General features: G+C 44.9%; 1 protein-coding gene and 1 long non-coding RNA gene across 2 annotated transcripts in view; one reads left to right on the top strand and one right to left on the bottom strand.

Moving 5' to 3' along the window:
* Window positions 1–20,080, bottom strand: part of LOC143926703 (uncharacterized) — a 125,238-nt gene that overhangs the window by 15,894 nt on the left and 89,264 nt on the right. The window lies entirely within an intron of this gene.
* The window catches only part of LOC143926783 (cytochrome P450 4B1-like), a 110,690-nt gene that overhangs the window by 10,705 nt on the left and 79,905 nt on the right, over window positions 1–20,080 (top strand). Inside the window, exons 2-4 of the mRNA XM_077450830.1 lie at window positions 6,788–6,887; window positions 17,279–17,512; window positions 17,808–17,852. Coding sequence (XP_077306956.1) covers window positions 6,788–6,887; window positions 17,279–17,512; window positions 17,808–17,852 — 379 coding nt within the window. The remainder of the gene's footprint in view (window positions 1–6,787; window positions 6,888–17,278; window positions 17,513–17,807; window positions 17,853–20,080) is intronic.

The following is a 20,080-nucleotide window of genomic DNA, read 5'->3' as shown; positions in this document are numbered from 1 at the left end:
GACAGGTACTCGGGTACTCAGATGGGCTGGGACAGGTACTCAGGTACTCGGGTATTCAGATGGTCTGGGACAGGTACTTGGGTACTTAGATGGGCTGACAGGTACTCGGGTACTCAGATGGGCTGACAGGTACTCGGGTACTCAGATGGGCTGGGACAGGTACTCAGGTACTCAGATGGGTTGTGACAGGTACTCGGGTACTCAGATGGGCTGTGACAGGTACTCGGGTACTCAGATGGGCTGGGACAGGTACTTGGGTACTCAGATGGGCTGGGACAGGTACTCAGGTACTCTGGTACTCAGATGGGCTGGAACAGGTACTCAGGTACTCGGGTACTCAGATGGGCTGACAGGTGCTTAGGTACTCGGATACTCAGATGGACTGTGACAGGTACTCAGGTACTCGGGTACTCAGATGGTCTGGGACAGGTACTTGGGTACTTAGATGGGCTGACAGGTACTCGGGTACTCAGATGGGCTGGGACAGGTACTCGGGTACTCAGATGGGCTGGGACAGGTACTCAGGTACTCAGATGGGCTGGCACAGGTACTCGGGTACTCAGATGGGCTGACAGGTACTCAGGTACTCGGGTAATCAGATGGGCTGTGATGGGTCATGACAGGTACTTTGATGGGTGGTGACAGGTACTTTGATGGGTGGTGACAGGTACTTTGATGGGTGGTGGCAGGTCCTCTTTATTGGGGGGGTAATTAGTGTGTGTTGGTGTGTACACTAGGCGGTAACGAGATGTTACCGCAATCTCCTCCTCACACACTATCAGTGTGTGAGGAGGAGAACGCGGTAACCTCTCGTTACCGCGGTTTGTTTACATTCTGTGACCGATTGGACACAGCCGGTCACGTGGTAAAGAGCCAATTTAATTGGCTCTTTACTGCGATCGGGGTTGGGGTGACAAGCCGCATCCCCGATCGCCGCTCTGTACGCGCCCTAGGCGTGTGCACGAGCGCTGTGAATGCACAGTACATGTGACCGGCTGTGATTGGACGCGGCCGGGCATGGGCTGTGTCCGAGGAACACACCTCATCCATGATCGCCGTGCTGCGGGCGAAATACCGAGGCCGTCATATGACGCCCACCCAGGATGGGAGATCCCATCTGTGGGCGTCATTTGACTATGGCCCGGTATTGAAGTGGTTAAATAGCCATAGCACAGGAATGTCAAAATTTAAATGATATAGTAAGCTTCATTGATAAAATTAGGAGACAATTGAATCAAAGCAATCTCACACATGAGGTAGCTATAATTCAATGTGACAAAAATAGTCAGGCTACAGACATGTCAGAAACGACAGTTCTTTTTTTTTTAAATCAGGAAAAAAAAAAGTTTTTACTTTGACTTTCACAGTGCATGGTATGCGACATTCAGTGTTCAATAATAAAACAGCAATATAAAATATACGACTTTCAGTTATATTTTGTCAATTGTTATAGTGTATACAGAACTTTATAGGTGCGTTCTATTAGTACTGTGTCATATAATGAAGTTGCAAAAGAAGAAAAAGAAACAAACAGCTACCTTAACTCCCTCAGAACTTTGAGGGTGGGTGTGATATATTTGAACAAAGGAGTTACCCCGACCCACCAGGGTTTTCTGTATCTCCTGGGATTGGATTATACGTGTTGTCAAGCATTGATAGACATTAACTCGGATTCCACTAGCCGTCTACATTAATCAGCCGATGTGTAAGAGCCTGTCCTTAACCACTTGCTTACTGGGCACTTAAACCCCCCTCCTGCCCAGACCAATTTTCAGCTTTCAGCGCTGATGCACTTTGAATGACAATTGCGCGGGCATACAACACTGTACCCAAATGACATTTTTATAATTTTTTTCCCACAAACAGAGCTTTCTTTTGGTGGTATTTAATCACAGCTGGGAGTTTTATTTTTTGCTAAACAAACAAAAAAAGATGCAAAAAAAAAAAATCATGTTTAATAGTTTGTTATAAAATTTTGCAAACAGGTCATTTTTCTCCTTCATTGAAGTGCGCTGATGAGGCGGCACTGATAGGCTGCACTGGTGGGCACTGATAGGCTGCATTGGTGGGCACTGATAGGCTGCATTGGTGGGCACTGATAGGCTGCACTGGTGGGCACTGATAGGCATAGTTAAGGCGGCACTAATAGGCACAGATAAGGCGGCACCGATGGGCACAGATAAGGCGGCACTGATGGGCAAAGACGGGCACAGATAAGATGGCACGGATGGGTGACACAGATGGGTGGCACAGATGGGTGGCACTAAGGGGCACTGATAGGTACCACTGATAGATGGGACTGATGGGCACTGATAGGTGGCTCTGATAGGTGGCACTGCTGGGCACTGATGGGCGGCACTGCTGGGCACTGATGGGCGGCACTGCTGGGCACGGATATGTGGCACTGGGGTGCAGCACCTTTGTTGAGGCAGACTGTGGTAACTGCTGGATGGCACTGTGGGCACTGCTGGGTGGCACTGTGGGCACTGCTGGGTGGCACTATGGGCACTGCTGGGTGGCACTGACAGGGGGGACACATTTTTTATTCAGTCAGGCAAAGCAGGGGGCAGGTGGGCACTGGCAGGGGGGTAGGTGGGCACTGGCAGGGCTGGCCGTGATCGGCCGCCGGTGATCGGCTTTTATTTTTATTTTATTTTTTTCTCCTCATGCTGATTACCGGCTCCGTTATATCACATGATCAGCTGTCATTGGCTGACAGCTGATCACGTGATAAGGGGTCGGGATCAACCCCTTGCACGGATCGGTGATCAGGCGAGTCTCGTAGACTCGCCGATCACAGAGCGCCCCGCGCGCGCCCCTCGGGGGGCGCGCAGGCCGCTCGTGCACGGGACTACGTCAATAGACGTAGTCCCGGAAAAGGAGATCCGCGCTGTAGCCGTCATTCGGCTATAACGCGGGTCTCAAGTGGTTAATCAGCTGATGTGGTGCCAATCCTGGGACATCTAGCCAAGCCTGCCATAATGCATAGAATTTACGTGGGACATTTCTGTGTTGGTATGTTAGTTTCTCTAGTATTAGTAATTTGTTGACTTGTTCCACCCATTGTTTTCTAGTGGGTACCCTGGGGGTGATCCATAGTTGTGCAATTAATTTGAGTGCAACATATAGTAATCATAGGAGGTTATAGTAATCATAGGGGTTAGAGCCTCCTTGTCCAGTGCGCCCAATAGACATACAGAAAGAAACAACAGTTCTTAGCAAGAATGACGATGACAGGTGCAGACAAGTGAGGCAAGGAGAGCCCATCACGTGCCTTTACTGTCATAGATCTGACCATAGGAGAAAACATTGCTGTAAATTTAAAGTGGTTCTGCACCTTTAAAAAAAAAAAATATTAAAAGCCAGCAGCTACAAATATTGCAGCTGCTGACTTTTAATAAATTGACACTTACCTGTCCCGGGGTCCAGCGATGTTGGCGGCAGATGACGAGCAATCGCTCGTCTCTCTGCTGCCCCCCGCCGCCATCCTCTGTCAGGGAATCGGGAAGTGAAGCATTGCGGCTTCACTGCCCGGTTCCCTACTGCGCATGAGCGAGTCGCGCGGCGCGTCTCTGCTGGTCCCTGCTGTGTCCTGGGAACTGTGTGTTTGGTTGGGGGGGGGGGGGGGCATCTGCGGCGGTCTTGTTCTGGAAGTGGGTGCAGATGCCTGGATTATAAGTACTTAAAAAACGTATTTGCGCAGCGGTCTTACAAGCGCACTTTTTTTGGAAAAAATTCACTTTTTTGAATAAAAAAATAAGACAACAGTAAAATTAGACCAATTTTTTTATATTGTGAAAGATAATGTTACACCGAGTAAATTGATACCCAACATGTCATGCTTCAAAATTGCGCCTGCTCGTGGAATGGCGTCAAACTTTTACCCTCAATACAGAGGAGGGCTATGGCTAGAATTATTGTTCTCTCTCTACCGATCGCGGCGATACCTCACATGTGTGGTTTGACTACCGTTTTCATATGCGGGCACTACTCACGTATGCGTTCGCTTCTGTGCGCGAGCTCATCGGGACGGGGTGTTTTAAAAAAACATTTTTTTTTCTTATTTATTTTACTTGATTTTATTTATTTTTACACTGTTTAAAAAAAAAAAATGGATCACTTTTATTCCTATTACAGGGAATGTAAACATCCCTTGTAATAGGAAAAAAGCATGACAGGTCCTCTTAAATATGAGATCTGGGGGGTCAAAAAGTCCTCACATCTCATATTTGAACTTAAATGCAATAAAAAAAAAAAAGTAATTGGAAAAAATGACATTAAAAAAATGTTCCTTTAAGAGGTATGGGCGGAAGTGACGTTTTGACGTTGCTTCCGCCCTCCTATGGTATAGAGACGAGTGGGGGGCCATCTTACCCTCACTCGTCTCCATACCCAGCAGTGTGAAGGACCCGATTGTCTCCGCCGATACCGAGGGCTCCAGTAAGCGGCGGAGGGCACGAGAAAGCGGCGGGAGGGGGGGTGGCACCTCTCCCACCGATAATGGTGATCTGGCGAAGAACCCGCCGCGGAGACCACCATTATCGTAAACACAACCGCCTCCTGTAAAGATGGATATCTCGGTTGTGGCAGCAGCTGCTGTCGTTACCGAGATATCCCTCTTCAAAGTGCCGATGTATATATGTACAGGAGGCGGTCGGTAAGTGGTTAAGGACATTGAATAAACATATCACAAATAACCCAGTTCTTCCTGGTAAATCTAACATAAAGTTACATTTGAATGCTGAGGACAAAGTGTTCTCTGTACTAGAAATTGCTAATAGTCATTTTTCCATCCCTATAACTAAAAGTTGTCAATAAAAACTTGAGTTCACATTCAGAAAAGAGACTTATATGTTCACTCGATTAATACCTGGCAGGCATGTACTGGTCATTGGGACTACCGGGAGTTTCCCGGTGGGCCGATGGCTCAGTGGGCCATTCTGATGTAAGGGGGCTGGTGATGGGACACTCTGATGTAAGGGGGATGGTGATGGGACACTCTGATGTAAGGGGGCTGCTGATGGGACACTCTGATGTAAGGGGGCTGCTGATGGGACACTCTGATGTAAGGGGGCTGGTGATGGGACACTCTGATGTAAGGGGGCTGGTGATGGGACACTCTGATGTAAGGGGGCTGCTGATGGGACACTCTGATGTAAGGGGGTGCTGATGGGACACTCTGATGTAAGGGGGCTGGTGATGGGACACTCTGATGTAAGGGGGTGCTGATGGGACACTCTTATGTAAGGGGGCTGCTGATGGGACACTCTTATGTAAGGGGGCTGGTAATGGGACACTCTGTTGTAAGTGGGCTGGTGATGGGACACTCTGATGTAAGGGATTGCTGATGAGACACTCAAAATGTAAGTGGGCCGGTCTGGATGAAGTCCAGGGCCAAATTTCTGTCCCAGTCCAGCCCTGATACCTGGCCTAGGTATTGGTGATGGTGTAGTTCATGAAACTATAGCAAAAATACTTTCAAAATTTTCTAGTCCCTAGGGGTTTATTCTTGGCACATCTATTTCTTCCAATCACATCGTTTTATCCCTGGTGATGGAGATAAATTTCACACCTGGGTGTCACCCAAGAAAAGTCTTGTGACAAGTATAAACCATGATTTAATATAAATATTTCCATATAGATCTCGGCTAGTGTCTGGTTTAATGCCCCTCCCAGTCGCCGGGGGAGGTTTCCCCTGGTTACCTGAGCTGTCTCGGGGGCACGGGTGTTCGGGTAAGTTCTTGTGAAGTGTTTTTCCATATTGTAACCTTGTTCTCTTCCCCATTGTATCTTTTTGATCATATATTACCTTTTTACTGTATACCTAACTGTGATCTCTATATATATTCCTAGATATATGTATTTCCTGAGGAAGCTGAAAAGCAAAACTAGTCGAAATACGTCATTCTTTATACTAGTCGTTGACTATTTGTATTGCCAAATGCTTTTATACTCAAATAAATTGATATAATTTTTTTATGTCTGCTTTTTCAATGTTCTTCTATACCTTGTACTATACTATACTATACCTTATACTTCTGGCATAGCTATCTGCGGAAAGGGGCGCAGATTACGCCCCTTTCTGAAGGTCCCCCGCTGTCTGCTGGGAAACACACGGATCCCAGAGACAGCGGGGACCATCCTTATTGTGGAGCGCGACTCGCGCATGCGCAGTAGGGAACCGGGTAATGAAGCCGCAAGGCTCCACTTCCTGATTCCCATACCCAAGATGGCGGCGGCAGCACCCGAGAGACGATTGAGAGATCAGCTTCGGGTGCCAACATCGCGGGCGCGCTGTGCGGGTAAGTGTCATTATTTTAAAAGTCAGCAGCTTAAAAAAACGGCGGACTCCCGCTTTAAATACAGTAGAGGTTTGTTCTGAAGCATCTTTTGTTTTGAAAACTCATCTATCTGAGAATGCCATCTCAGTAAAATTGTCTCAATTACAAAAAAAGGTAAGGAGAAAATAATTGCCTATTTCTCCAGAGTTTTATCTTTTTTGGAAAAAACTTTTGAGCCAGGTGTAAAGCAACTGCTAAGTTTTTACTATGCAATTAAAGCTACAGAGAGCATAGTGAAATCAAACAAAATCATTGTACAGACACCTGACTGCTCACTAAAAGGTATTTTTGAAAAAGATAGTTTGAGAGAATGTAGGAAAACGTATCCTCTATGGTTCAGAGCGTTATCATCCAAACACATTCAAATAGATGTAGAAGGAAGACATCTTCAGGAATGTACACCAGCACATGTTTATACAGCTGTATCTGAGATGTCTTTACTTTAGGTTTCCAGCATAAGAACAGAGAATGACATTGAACCAGTATTTGTTACTACAGAACAGTCTAACACTAGAATAAGAGCTTCAACACGTGGACTGGTCAGGGGTGAGTAGTGGGGTCATCCAGGGTTCTGTGCTGGGACCAATCCTGTTTAATGTGTTCATAAACGACCTGGAGGATGGGGTAAACAGTTCAATCTCTGTATTTGTGGACGATACTAAGCTAAGCAGGGCAATAACTTCTCCGCAAGATGTGGAAAACTTGCAAAAAGAACTGAACAAATTAATGGGGTGGGCAACTACGTGGCAAATGACGTTCAATGTAGAAAAATGTATTTGGGTGGCAAAATATGAATGCAAGCTATACACTGGGGGGACAACCTCTGGGGGAATCTAGGATGGAAAAGGGCCTGGGGGTCCTAGTAGATGATAGGCTCAGCAATGGCATGCAATGCCAAGCTGCTGCTAACCAAGCAAACAGAATATTGGCATTAAAAAGGGGATCATCTCCAGAGATAAAATGATAATTCTCTCGCTCAACAAGACTCTGGTCTGGCTGCACCTGGAATATGCTGTCCAGTTCTGGGCACCAGACCTCAGGAAGGGTGTACTGTAAATGGAGAGTGTACAAAGAAGGGTAACAAAGCTAATAAAGGGTCTGGAGGATATTAGTTATGAGGAAAGGTTGCGAGCACAGAACTTATTATTTCTGGAGAAGAGACGCTTGAGAGGGGAGATTTCAATATACAAATACTGTACTGGTGACCCCATAATAGGGAGAAAACTTTTTCACAGAAGGGAGTATAACAAGAGATGTGGCCACTCATTAAAATTAGAAGAAAAGAGGTTTAACCTTAAACTACGTAGAGGGTTCTTTACTGTAAGAGCGGCAAGGATGTGGGCGGTGGTCTCAGCGGGGGGGGGCATTGATATGAAACTATTAGATAAGCACCTGAAAGACCGCAACATACAGGGATATACAATATAATACTGATATATAATCACATACATAGGTTGGACTTGATGGCCTTGTGTCTTTTTTCAACCTCACCTACTATGTAACTATGTAATTATGTAACACAGAATACCGTTACACATATTTCTAATCTTTTAGAGATGAGAACAAAGGCATAGTCCAGGGATATGCAATTAGCGGACCTCCAGCTGTTGCAGAACTACAATTCCCATGAAGCATAGCAAGACTCTGACAACCACAAGCATGACACCCAGAGGCAGAGGCATGATGGGACTTGTAGTTTTGCAACAGCTGTAGGTCCGCTAATTGCATATCCCTGGCATAGTCCATTGTAATCTTTGGGGTGATACAAAACCTTTCTTTGTTTGTGAAAACAAGGATTTAATCTTAGACAGGATAAGGACAGTACATTGTCATACAGAAGTTCTCTTTGAAGAAAAATTTTACATATAGTTTAACAAATTCACAAAGTTATTGTCCCATAATATTTTAACATTTGTTGAAAAAAAAAAGTTACAAATTAATGATACTGCATCTCTTTTACAGAAATGGCATCTAAAATTAAATAAATATGTAGGATAACAAGCTCATATGAAGCGCAAAGAGAATATCAGAAAATTAAAAGTTAAAGAAGGAATCCTCTCGGGAAGAATATTGGACAAAAGTTTTATATTTCATATTTATGACTGTTTTATCTTATTCAAAAAGGTTTTTCTAACCTAACAGAACTTGAAGAAGAAATTTTAAAGTTTCACGAAGAAAAAACAAATCAGAAGAAACTTTATCTATCTACTATAGATAAATAATTTAGGACTGAAACATTTGTCCACATATAAATTTTTTGATTATCCAATTACTCTGATATTAATGTTCATATTAAGTTAGGATTATCATTATTATTTTTATTTATTTTTCCTTATTCATATATTGAATATTTTTCGTTTACAGCTGCACTTAGGTACCTGGTGTTGAAGCCCGACTTGTAGAAGGAGACCTCTCTTACAACGCTGGTTCAGGAGCCACTGGAATGGGAACAGTGGTCTCGAGAGCACAGTGGGTAGGAGTGCCTGCTGCAATAGGGCCGCTGGGACTAATAGCGGAGAAGAGATCCCTCGGGATGGCTGGACGGCTGGCGGACCAGGGCTGAGAGTTAATAGAAGAGCTGAGGAAAGCAAGCAGCAGCTACAGGAGCCGATGAGAGGAACCACAGGCACAGCAGAACACTGAACACGTAGCAGGTTGGAGCAGGGTCGGACGGTCCGGGTCAGCAGGCGAGCAGACAGGTGATAGCACCAGGCAAAGGCAGCGTCTGTAAAACTGGCAGAGGTCGGCAACGGAATCACAGGCAGAAGTGGTAGCAAGGTCAGGCGGGCCGGGTCGGCTTTGGAGAAGGCAGAGAAGTCAGACGAAGCCGGGTCGGTAACAGTAGCGGATGATCAGGTTCAGGTAGTCAGATACACAGGAGCTGAGACGAAACAGCACCGCACTAGGAGAACCTTTAAGCGTTCAGTGGTAGCAAACAGCGCTATCGCGCACACGCACGCGCCTAACGCACCACTCACGCTCGCGCGCCCGCAGCATGCGCCGACGGCTGCCAGTGTGAACACGCTGAGGCTCAGTTTGAGAAGAAGCGCAGCTGTGCTTGTCCATCGCTGGTAAGTCCCTGACATGCACAATCATTATAGTTAATAGAACATCTTTTGTTCATAACTTAAGCAACATATCACTCTTAAAAGAACAATGGAACATTATGACAAGTTTTAGAGTGTTACATCTTTTACTTGTTTTAATTATTATTAATTATTGATATTAGTCATTATTATTTTATACATTTTTAAAATCTATACCATTATTTTAAGATTTTGAATAGATAGCTCTAAAAGGAGTTAAAGTAAAGAGAAAGGAAGGAAAGTTATTTCTAGCTGCTTCAGCTCTGAGATATATTGTGTCCGATCATTTGATACAAGGATGTGTATATGTTATATGAATGATATTTCGAATATATTAAATTAATTTAATATGATTAATCATAATTCAGGGGGGATTGTTAGAAAATTATTCCAAATTCATAATTCGGCACTCATAGGTGTTATATTATATTCGTGGCAAGCTTGCAAAACATATTTGGTTTTATGATTAGTCATAATAAATATAGTATTTGTGAATGACCTTGATCAATTAAAGAGGGAGTCCGCCGGGACTCCGCGTTTTTTTTTTTTTAAAAGCCAGCAGCTACAAATACTGCAGCTGCTGACTTTTAAAATAGTGACACTTACCTGTCCAGCGCGCCCGCGATGTCGGCACCCGAAGCCGATCTCTGGATCGTCTCTCGGGTGCTGCCGCCGCCATCTTGGGTATGGGAATCAGGAAGTGGAGCCTTTCGGCTTCATTTCCCGGTTCCCTACTGCGCATGCGCGAGTTGCGCTGCGCAATAAGGACGGTCCCCGCTGCCTCTGGGATCTGTGTGTTTCCCAGCAGGCAGCGGGGCACTTGCGGAAAGGGGCGGGCACTTGCGGAAAGGGGCGTAATCTACGCCCCTTTCCGCAGAGAGCTATCCCGGAAGTGGGTGTAGATACCTGTACTGTACAGGTATCTGCACCCCCCTCCCCCCTGAAAGGTGCCAATTGTGGCGCCGGAGGGGGGGAGGGTTCCGATGAGCGGAAGGTCCACTTTAGGGTGGACCTCCGCTTTAATTTGATATGATTCTTCATCTAAAGCTGAGTATTGTTAGAAGTTTCTGGTATATGAAAATAACATATAAGGTATCTTGGTATAGAATGTCATGAGAAGACAAAAATAGACACATATCTACGTAGCTAGAGCAGCCTTTCTCAACCTTTTCAACACAGAGGAACCCTTGAAATAGTTCTTCAGTCTCGGGGAACCCCCTGCTAAAAATTAGAACTCTACAACTCATGATACATTAGTGTGATGGTCAGTGGGAAGAATGGTCCTTACGCTTGTGATCATTGGGAAGAATTACCTCCTTACAAATAGCTAAAAAGATAAGTGGTGTCAGTGGGAACTTATCTGAGAGGCAGAAATTGCCCAATGCTGAAGGAACCCCTACAACCTCTGGAGGAACCTTAGGGTTCCGCGGAATCCTGGTTGAGAATCACTGAGGTAGAGCAATAATACATATTTGTTTATATCCTGTTAAGTTAATTTGTAGTCTCAGTCATATTAATAATAATTACTTAATGTTGTTAAAGTTGGTAATATGTGTTCATATTAGTAGATGTTTGGTTATATGACATTACATGATCAGCACATTACTTCACGTATAGAGTGTTACATGTGGGCTTGTCAATCAAACACCATATGACTCTATAAGTTAGTATTTCCTTTTGTATAGCATATTGCTGAAGTTAGCAGAAATTAATGTGTGCCATACAAGGTTCTAAGTTTTTGTGAGGTTATGACGTTCACATGTAACATATAAGCCAACACTTCCATATGGAAGGTAGGATAGACACACACACACACACACACACACACACCCGTTAGGAGAGATGACACAGACATATTTACACAAAGACTTTGACAAGTTGGAACAGCTGAATTCTTCCAGAAGTCTGATGCCCCATACACACGGTCGGACATTCCGACCACAAAATCTGTCAGATTTTTTTCTGACGGATTTTGACCGAAACTTGTGTTGCATACACACGGGTTGCACAAAGTTTTTCGGAAAATCCGATCGTTCTATAACCACTTCAGCTCCGGACCAATAAACACCTTAAGGACCAGAGGTCTTTTTGCAATTTCGCACTGCGCTGCTTTAACTGGTAATTGCGCGGTCATGCAATATTGCACCCAAACGAAATTTGCGTCCTTTTCTTCCCACAAATAGAGCTTTCTTTTGATGGTATTTGATTGCCTCTGCGATTTTTTTTTTTTGCGATATAAATGGAAAAAGAGCGAAAATTTTGAAAAAAAATGATATTTTCTTCTTTTTGTTATAAGAAAAATCGAATAAACTAAATTTTAGTCATACATTGAGGGCAAAATTTATTCAGCCACATGTCTTTAGTAAAAAAAATGTCAATAAGCGTATATTTTTTGGTTTGCGCAAAAGTTATAGCGTCTACAAACTAGAGTACATTTTCTGGAATTTACACAGCTTTTAATTTATGACTGCCGATCTCATTTCTTGAGGTGCTAAAATGGCAGGGCAGTACAAATCCCCCCCAAATGACCCCATTTTGGAAAGTAGACACCCCAAGGAAATTGCTGATGGGTATGTTGAGCCCATTGAATATTTTTTTTTTTTTGTCCTAAGGGATTGAATAATGACAAAAAAAAAAAAAAAATGTTTTCAAAAAGTTGTCACTAAATGATATATTGCTCACACATGCCATGGTTATATGTGGAATTGCACCCCAAAATATATTCCGCTACTTCTCCCGAGTACGGGGATACCACATGTGTGGGACTTTTTGGGAGTCTAGTCGCGCACGGCACCCCGAAAACCAATCACCACCTTCAGGATTTCTAAGGGTGCATATTTTTGATTTAACTCCTCACTACCTATCACAGTTTCGAAGGCCATAAAATGCCAAAATAGCACAAAACCCCCCCAAATGACCCCATTTTGGAAAGTAGACACCCCAAGCTATTTACTGAGAGGCATTTTGAGTCCATGGAATATTTTATATTTTGCCAAAAGTTGCGGGAATATTACAAACTTTTTTTTTTTTGCACAAAGTTGTCACTAAATGATATATTGCTCACACATGCTATGGGCAGAAGTCAAATTACACCCCAAAATAAATTCTGCTGCTTCTCCCGAGTACGGGGATACCACATGTGGGGGACTTTTTGGGAGCCTAGCCACGTACGGGACCCCGAAAACCAAGCACTGCCTTCCGGATTTGAATATAAAATGCTACCAAAAAACCTGTTAGCGATGGCAGGGATCAGGCCTGACTCTGCGATCGTGGCAGTTATGTGTTTAGTGTTTTGTAAGTGACAGTGATCGATCGATACTGCACTTGGGTGGGCTGGGCAGAGGGGCAAAACGCAGGTGCTAGCAGGTATTTGGGCTGATCCCGCTAACAATGCGTTTTTTTGGAACCCTAAACTGCTGGGGACGCTAGTATAGATCTGATCAGATCAGATATTGATCTGTTCAGATTCTATACCACTACGGGAGGTTTATGCTTTGCGTGTGGGTGTTAGCGGTACTGGCACTAACCTAGCGCTGCCTGGGGCGACGCAGACCCTGACCCTAAAACCTAATTGATATCACCCGCCGGGTGATCAGGGGGTTAAACCTTTATTGGGTAATAAATGGTGGGTGCCCTGATGCTATAAAAAACAAACTAACCAGAGTCACCCGTAACACTTATACGGTGATCAGTGGTGAAAGGGTTAACTAGGGGCAATCAGGGGGTTCAAATTTTTATTAGGTAGTATATGGGGGTCCCTGGCGCTATATAAAAACCTGACGGGGAACCTAAATAACTAACTGGCTAACCAGCGTCACCAGTAACACTTATACTGTGATCGCTGGTGAAAGGGGGTGAAAGGGTTAACTAGCAGCAATCAGGGGGTTAAAACCATTATTGGGTAGTATATCGGGGTACCTAGCGCTATAAAAACCTGGCGGTGAACCTAAAAAAATAACTAGCTACCTAGCGACACTGATGCAGCGTTCAGAAAAATTACCGCTTAGTGACACTGGCAAAAGGGGGTGAAAGGGTTAACTAGCGGAAATCAGGGGGTTAAAACCATTATTGGGTAGTATATCGGGGTACCTAGCGCTATAAAAACCTGGCGGTGAACCTAAAAAAATAACTAGCTACCTAGCGACTGTAGCGACACTAATGCAGCGATCAGAAAAACGATCGCTTAGTGACACTGGCAAAAGGGGGTGAAAGGGTTAACTAGCGGCAAGCAGGGGGTTAAAACCATTATTGGGTAGTATATCGGGGTACCTAGCGATATAAAAACCTGGCGGTGAACCTAAAAAAATAACTAGCTACCTAGCGACACATGCAGCGATCAGAAAAATGATCGCTTAGTGACACTGGCAAAAGGGGGTGAAAGGGTTAACTAGCGGCAATCAGGGGGTTAAAACCATTATTGCGTAGTATATCGGGGTACCTAGCGCTATAAAAACCTGGCGGTGAACCTAAAAAAATAACTAGCTACCTAGCGACTGTAGCGACACTAATGCAGCGATCAGAAAAACGATCGCTTAGTGACACTGGCAAAAGGGGGTGAAAGGGTTAACTAGCGGCAATCAGGGGGTTAAAACCATTATTGGGTAGTATATCGGGGTACCTAGCGATATAAAAACCTGGCGGTGAACCTAAAAAAATAACTAGCTACCTAGCGACACATGCAGCGATCAGAAAAATGATCGCTTAGCGACACTGGCAAAAGGGGGTGAAAGGGTTAACTCTAGGGGCAATCAGGGGGTTAAATCTTTATTGGGGGGTGATAGGGGGCTACCCTGGACCTAACACTAACTGTCCTGACAGTTTTTACTATCACAACTGACACTGAATGCATTGATCAGTAAAGAAATGATCAATGCAATCAGTGACACTGTGACTGGGGGGGGGGGTTGTGTGCCTGTGTGTACCTACATGTCAGTGTAGTGTTGGTGCACACTTACTATTAGTCTTCTCCTCGTAGTGAGGTCAAAAAGACCGCCCCGAGGAGAATGACATCACTTCCTCCTTCCTGTGTAAACAATACACAGTGGGAGGAAGCTTCTCATTGGCCAGGAGCGATCCAGAGGGGGTGGCCGAAAACGAACGGCCATCCCCTCATCACGGAGCGCTCCTGGAGCGAACCGGACCGCCGTAACCAGCGGGAGGGGGTCCGATCGGACCCCCCACCCGCTGGAAGGCAATCACGTACATCTACGTGATTGTGCCTGCCTGTGCCATTGTGTTGACGTACATTGGCAATACGGCGGTCCTGAAGTGGATAAACAGCCAGTAGCCAATAGCTTTTGTCTCTTAGTTTATCCTGAGCATGCGTGGCACTTTGTCTATGTCGGAATTGTCTACACACGATCGGAATTTATGCGATCGGATTTTGTTGTCAGAAAATTTTAGATCTTGCTCTCAAACTTTGTGCGTCAGAAAATTTGACGGAAAAAGTCCAAAGGAGCCCACACAAGGTCGGATTTTCCGACAACATGATCCGATCGCACATTTTCCGTCGGAAAATCCAACCGTGTGTATGGGGCATAAGAACGTCATTTCCTGCTTCTTTTTGGTTACACAAGACAGCATGGTAACAGAAGGCAGCAGCCATAAATCACACATGCTTTCATAAGCTTATTACAGCTTTATAACTATTTATTCTACTTCATATATTTTTACCTACACTGAACTGAATTATACTTTCTACATTGTATTTACGATGCCAACTGTGTGACAATTAACTCACACTTTGTTTTAAGTCAGTCTGACTATCTATACTATTCATCCAGAAATGCCCTTGAGATACAAGAATATTATACAGTGCCTTGCGAAAGTATTCGGCCCCCTTGAACTTTTCAACCTTTTGCCACATTTCAGGCTTCAAACATAAAGATATAAAATTTTTATTTTTTGTGAAGAATCACCAACAAGTGGGACACAATTGTGAAGTGGAACGAAATCTATTGGATTTTTGAAACTTTTTTAACTAATAAAAAAATGAAAAGTGGGGCGTGCAAAATGATTGGGCCCCCTTGCGTTAATACTTTGTAGAGCCACCTTATGCTGCGATTACAGCTGCAAGTCGCTTGGGGTGTCTCTATCAGTTTTGCACATCGAGAGACTGAAATTCTTGCCCATTCTTCCTTGCAAAACAGCTGGAGCTCAGTGAGGTTGGATGGAGAGCGTTTGTGAACAGCAGTTTTCAGCTCTTTCCACAGATTCTCGATTGGATTCAGGTCTGGACTTTGACTTGGCCATTCTAACACCTGGATACGTTTATTTGTGAACCATTCCTTTGTAGATTTTGCTGTATGTTTGGGATCATTGTCTTGTTGGAAGATAAATCTCTGTCCCAGTTTCAGGTCTTTTGCAGACTCCAACAGGTTTTCATCCAGAATGGTCCTGTATTTGGCTGCATCCATCTTCCCCTCAATTTTAACCATCTTCCCTGTCCCTGCTGAAGAAAAGCAGGCCCAAACCATGATGCTGCCACCACCATGTTTGACAGTGGGGATGGTGTGTTGAGGGTGATGAGCTGTGTTGCTTTTACGCCAAACATATTGTTTTGCATTGTGGGCAAAAAGTTGGATTTTGGTTTCATGTGACCAGAGCACCTTCTTCCACATGTTTGGTGTGTCTCCCAGGTGGCTTGTGGCAAACTTTAGACGAGACTTTTTATGGATATCTTTGAGAAATGGCTTTCTTCTTGCCACTCTTCCATAAAGGCCAGATTTGTGCAGTGTACGACTGATTGTTGTCCTATGGACAGACTCTCCCACCTCAGCTGTAGTTCTCTGCAGTTCATCCAGAGTGATCATGGGCCTCTTGGCTGCATCTCTGATCAGTCTTCTCCTTGTCTGAGCTGAAAGTTTAGAGGGACGGGCAGGTCTTGGTAGATTTGCAGTGGTCTGATACTCCTTCCATTTCAAAATGATCGCTTGCACAGTGCTCCTTGGGATGTTTAAAGCTTGGGAAATCTTTTTGTATCCAAATCCGGCTTTAAACTTCTCCACAACAGTATTACGGACCTGCCTGGTGTGTTCCTTGGTCTTTATGATGCTCTCTGCGCTTTCAACAGAACCCTGAGACTATCACAGAGCAGGTGCATTTATACAGAGACTTGATTACACACAGGTGGATTCTATTTATCACCATCAGTCATTTAGGACAACATTGGATCATTCAGAGATCCTCGCTGAACTTCTGGAGTGAGTTTGCTGCACTGAAAGTAAAGGGGCAGAATAATTTTGCACGCACCACTTTTCAGTTTTTTATTTGCTAAAAAAGTTTAAAATATCCAATAGATTTCGTTCCACTTCACAATTGTGTCCCACTTGTTGGTGATTCTTCACAAAAAATTTAAATTTTATATCTTTATGTTTGAAGTCTGAAATGTGGCAAAAGGTTGAAAAGTTCAAGGGGGCCGAATACTTTCGCAAGGCACTGTATATTATTTGTATTCTTCAAGGCCCCATCAGGAGATGGCTGGGTGCTCCTCCCAGGAGGAGTAGTAGGTGCGCTCCCATTAGGAGAGGTGATCCACTCAAGAGACGGCACTTCATGTTGGAGAGATTCCTTCCCCGCAGGGCTGAGAAAGTCGGGACAGCTGGGCGATTCTGGAAGAGTTGACCAGGGGATAGAGAGAGTCTGTGAGTCTCATAGGAAAGAGAGAGCCTGGGGTGTTGGGAAAGGCTAGGCGTGAGCCTGCAATCTACAAGGCTGAGCGAAGCAGGAGAGTTCAGAGAGCCGAGGGGCCAGAGCAGCAATGCTGCTGAAAAGAGAGCCAGGTGGCTTTGCATTTTCTGTTGACTGTTTTCCTGTTGGAAGCTGACACCACAGACTGGATGACCCACTAAGAAACCCAAAACCACCAAGCGCAACATCCCCACATCACTCTTTCTGTCTGTTTGTCTATTTATCTGATTATCTCTGCCCCTCCCCCACAGTTTCTCCATGATCGGAGTCTCTTGCAGAGGATGATAGAATGGTCTCTTCAGTTCCCGTACGCCACCCCGATCTGGTTTGGGAATTTGGTTGTGTATCTGAACATCACTCACCCGGAGTACGCCCGCACCTTACTCAACCGGACAGGTAATAACAGATAATCTATACGGAGTGGTATATGTGGTGGTGGGGGGGGGGGGGGGTGTGAATAGGTTATATACTCCAGAGGGGTGGGGAAGGATGACCTACTCCAGTATTGGGGGGGATGGGTGAATAGGTGACATACTCCAGAAGGGTGGGGGAAGGGATAGGTGTCATATACAATGTAGGGGTAAATAAAGAAGAGGTGACATACTTCAAGGACTTGGGGGTCAGCACTGGGGACTTCAGTTCCATCACCAAATCTTCTTATGTGAGACGTGGATTGTTCTCTGTATTCCAGATCCCAAGGATAACATCGCCTATCGATACTTCATTCCTTGGATTGGTAAGTGGGCTCCTATATTTCCCGCAATGATCTTTTTAGACACATTCCTTTCCAGGCCACTTCTCCCTTAGTAGACGTGCCCCTTTCCAGACCACCTACCGCTTAGTGGACAAGCCCCTTTCCAGACTGTTATCCCCTTTTTATGTACCCACCATCTAGGCCACCTCTGCCTTAGTAGACTAACTCCCATTTCCAAAGGCCACCTTCCTATACCATACACATCCCTTTCCTAGTGTTCCTCCCCCATAGTAAAAACGCTCCTTTCCAAAGGCACCTCCCCTGAGAGGACACACACCTCTTTCCAGACCTCTCCTCTGTAGTAGACACACTCCTTTTCGGGCCCTTTCACCCGGTAATATGCGGAGACTGTCCTCTATGCTCTCCCAGGTGATGAATGTAGATGAAGTTTATTGTGGAGATGGAAACCTTTGTTAGGAATGATGGTGAATTCTTCAATCCTCGGGCCTCACCCTGATCACACACTTCAATATTGTTTATTGACACATCTTCCCTGAGCCATCCATTAAGAACTAGAAAGAAAAAGAACTGCGCTAACCACAAATACCCAATACGATTAGGGTATATAGAAGTGCCAGACCCACACTGTGGGTCTTAGTACCTAATGTCTCTAAGACCACCTCCAAAGTGTAGTGTGAACCATATACGGATAAATGCAATTAAATACAAAAACAAACCATAAATACGTATCGATAATGTGAATTCCCCAAACACAGTATATGTGTATCAAACTCTGTGTATAAACCCCTAAAACATAAAAGTAAAGATATGAAAAAATATTTGCTATTAAGCATAAATGGGCTATCAAAAAATAAATTTGTGTTTAAAGACCCCCTATATAATGTCCATATAGTCCTATGTCAAAAATAATAATAATAAATGTCCATATAGTAAACGAACACCAGTAAAGCAAGACTTCAAATGAGGTGCGGCAGTGAAGAAAAATTCCAAACGGCTGAATTACAGATACACAAATTGAAAATCTTCTCCAAAGATGTGGTATGCTTATCCCATCACCGAATGAATGAATAAGCTCCTTACCAGATCCAAGCGACCCCCCTTTACAGAGGGTCACCACAAGCAGCAGCAGTCAAAGGGTATCCGGATAACACTTCCTCCTCAGGTGATCACGAATCTTCCACGCGATAGGGTTATGGCTGTCACTCACTCCCAACTCGACGTGGTATCACATAAGGAAAAACATAGGCTCCAGATAGTGTAAAACCAAATGACTTTAATTTTTTAAAAGCGAACGTAAACACTTACATAAAAGACTTTAAAAACAGGTTCAAAACAAAGACGTGCACCGGCCGGATACACGCCAACGCAAAGACCAACCCGTCCTTCCTGGTCCACAGAAACGAACACGACTGGGGTGACGTCGACACGTTCGCGTCCATTAAGAAGACCCATCTTCACTGAGCCGTCCATTCACAGGACACGTCTTTCCTGAGCCGTCCATTCAGAGGACATGTCTTTCCTGAGCCGTCCATTCAGAGGACACGTCTTTCCTGAGCCGTCCATTCAGAGGACACGTCTTTCCTGAGCCGTCCATTCAGAGGACACGTCTTTCCTGAGCCGTCCATTCAGAGGACATGTCTTTCCTGAGCCGTCCATTCAGAGGACACGTCTTTCCTGAGCCGTCCATTCAGAGGACACGTCTTTCCTGAGCCGTCCATTCAGAGGACAAGTCTTTCCTGAGCCGTCCATTCAGAGGACACATCTTTCCTGAGCCGTCCATTCAGAGGACACGTCTTTCCTGAGCCGTCCATTCAGAGGACACGTCTTTCCTGAGCCGTCCATTCAGAGGACACCTCTTTCCTCAGCCGTCCATTCAGAGGACACCTCTTTCCTCAGCCGTCCATTCAGAGGACACGTCTTTCCTGAGCCGTCCATTCAGAGGACACCTCTTTCCTCAGCCGTCCATTCAGAGGACACGTCTTTCCTGAGCCGTCCATTCAGAGGACACCTCTTTCCTCAGCCGTCCATTCAGAGGACACGTCTTTCCTGAGCCGTCCATTCAGAGGACAAGTCTTTCCTGAGCCGTCCATTCAGAGGACACATCTTTCCTGAGCCGTCCATTCAGAGGACACGTCTTTCCTGAGCCGTCCATTCAGAGGACACGTCTTTCCTGAGCCGTCCATTCAGAGGACACGTCTTTCCTGAGCCGTCCATTCAGAGGACACCTCTTTCCTCAGCCGTCCATTCAG

Source organism: Lithobates pipiens, unplaced genomic scaffold (assembly GCF_037356315.1).
Source record: "Lithobates pipiens isolate NorthernLeopardFrog02 unplaced genomic scaffold, aLitPip1_a1.2 Scaffold_23, whole genome shotgun sequence".
Taxonomy (NCBI): Eukaryota; Metazoa; Chordata; class Amphibia; order Anura; family Ranidae; genus Lithobates; species Lithobates pipiens.
Note: the sequence above shows the minus strand (reverse complement) of the source record. Positions and strands in the feature narration are given on the sequence as shown.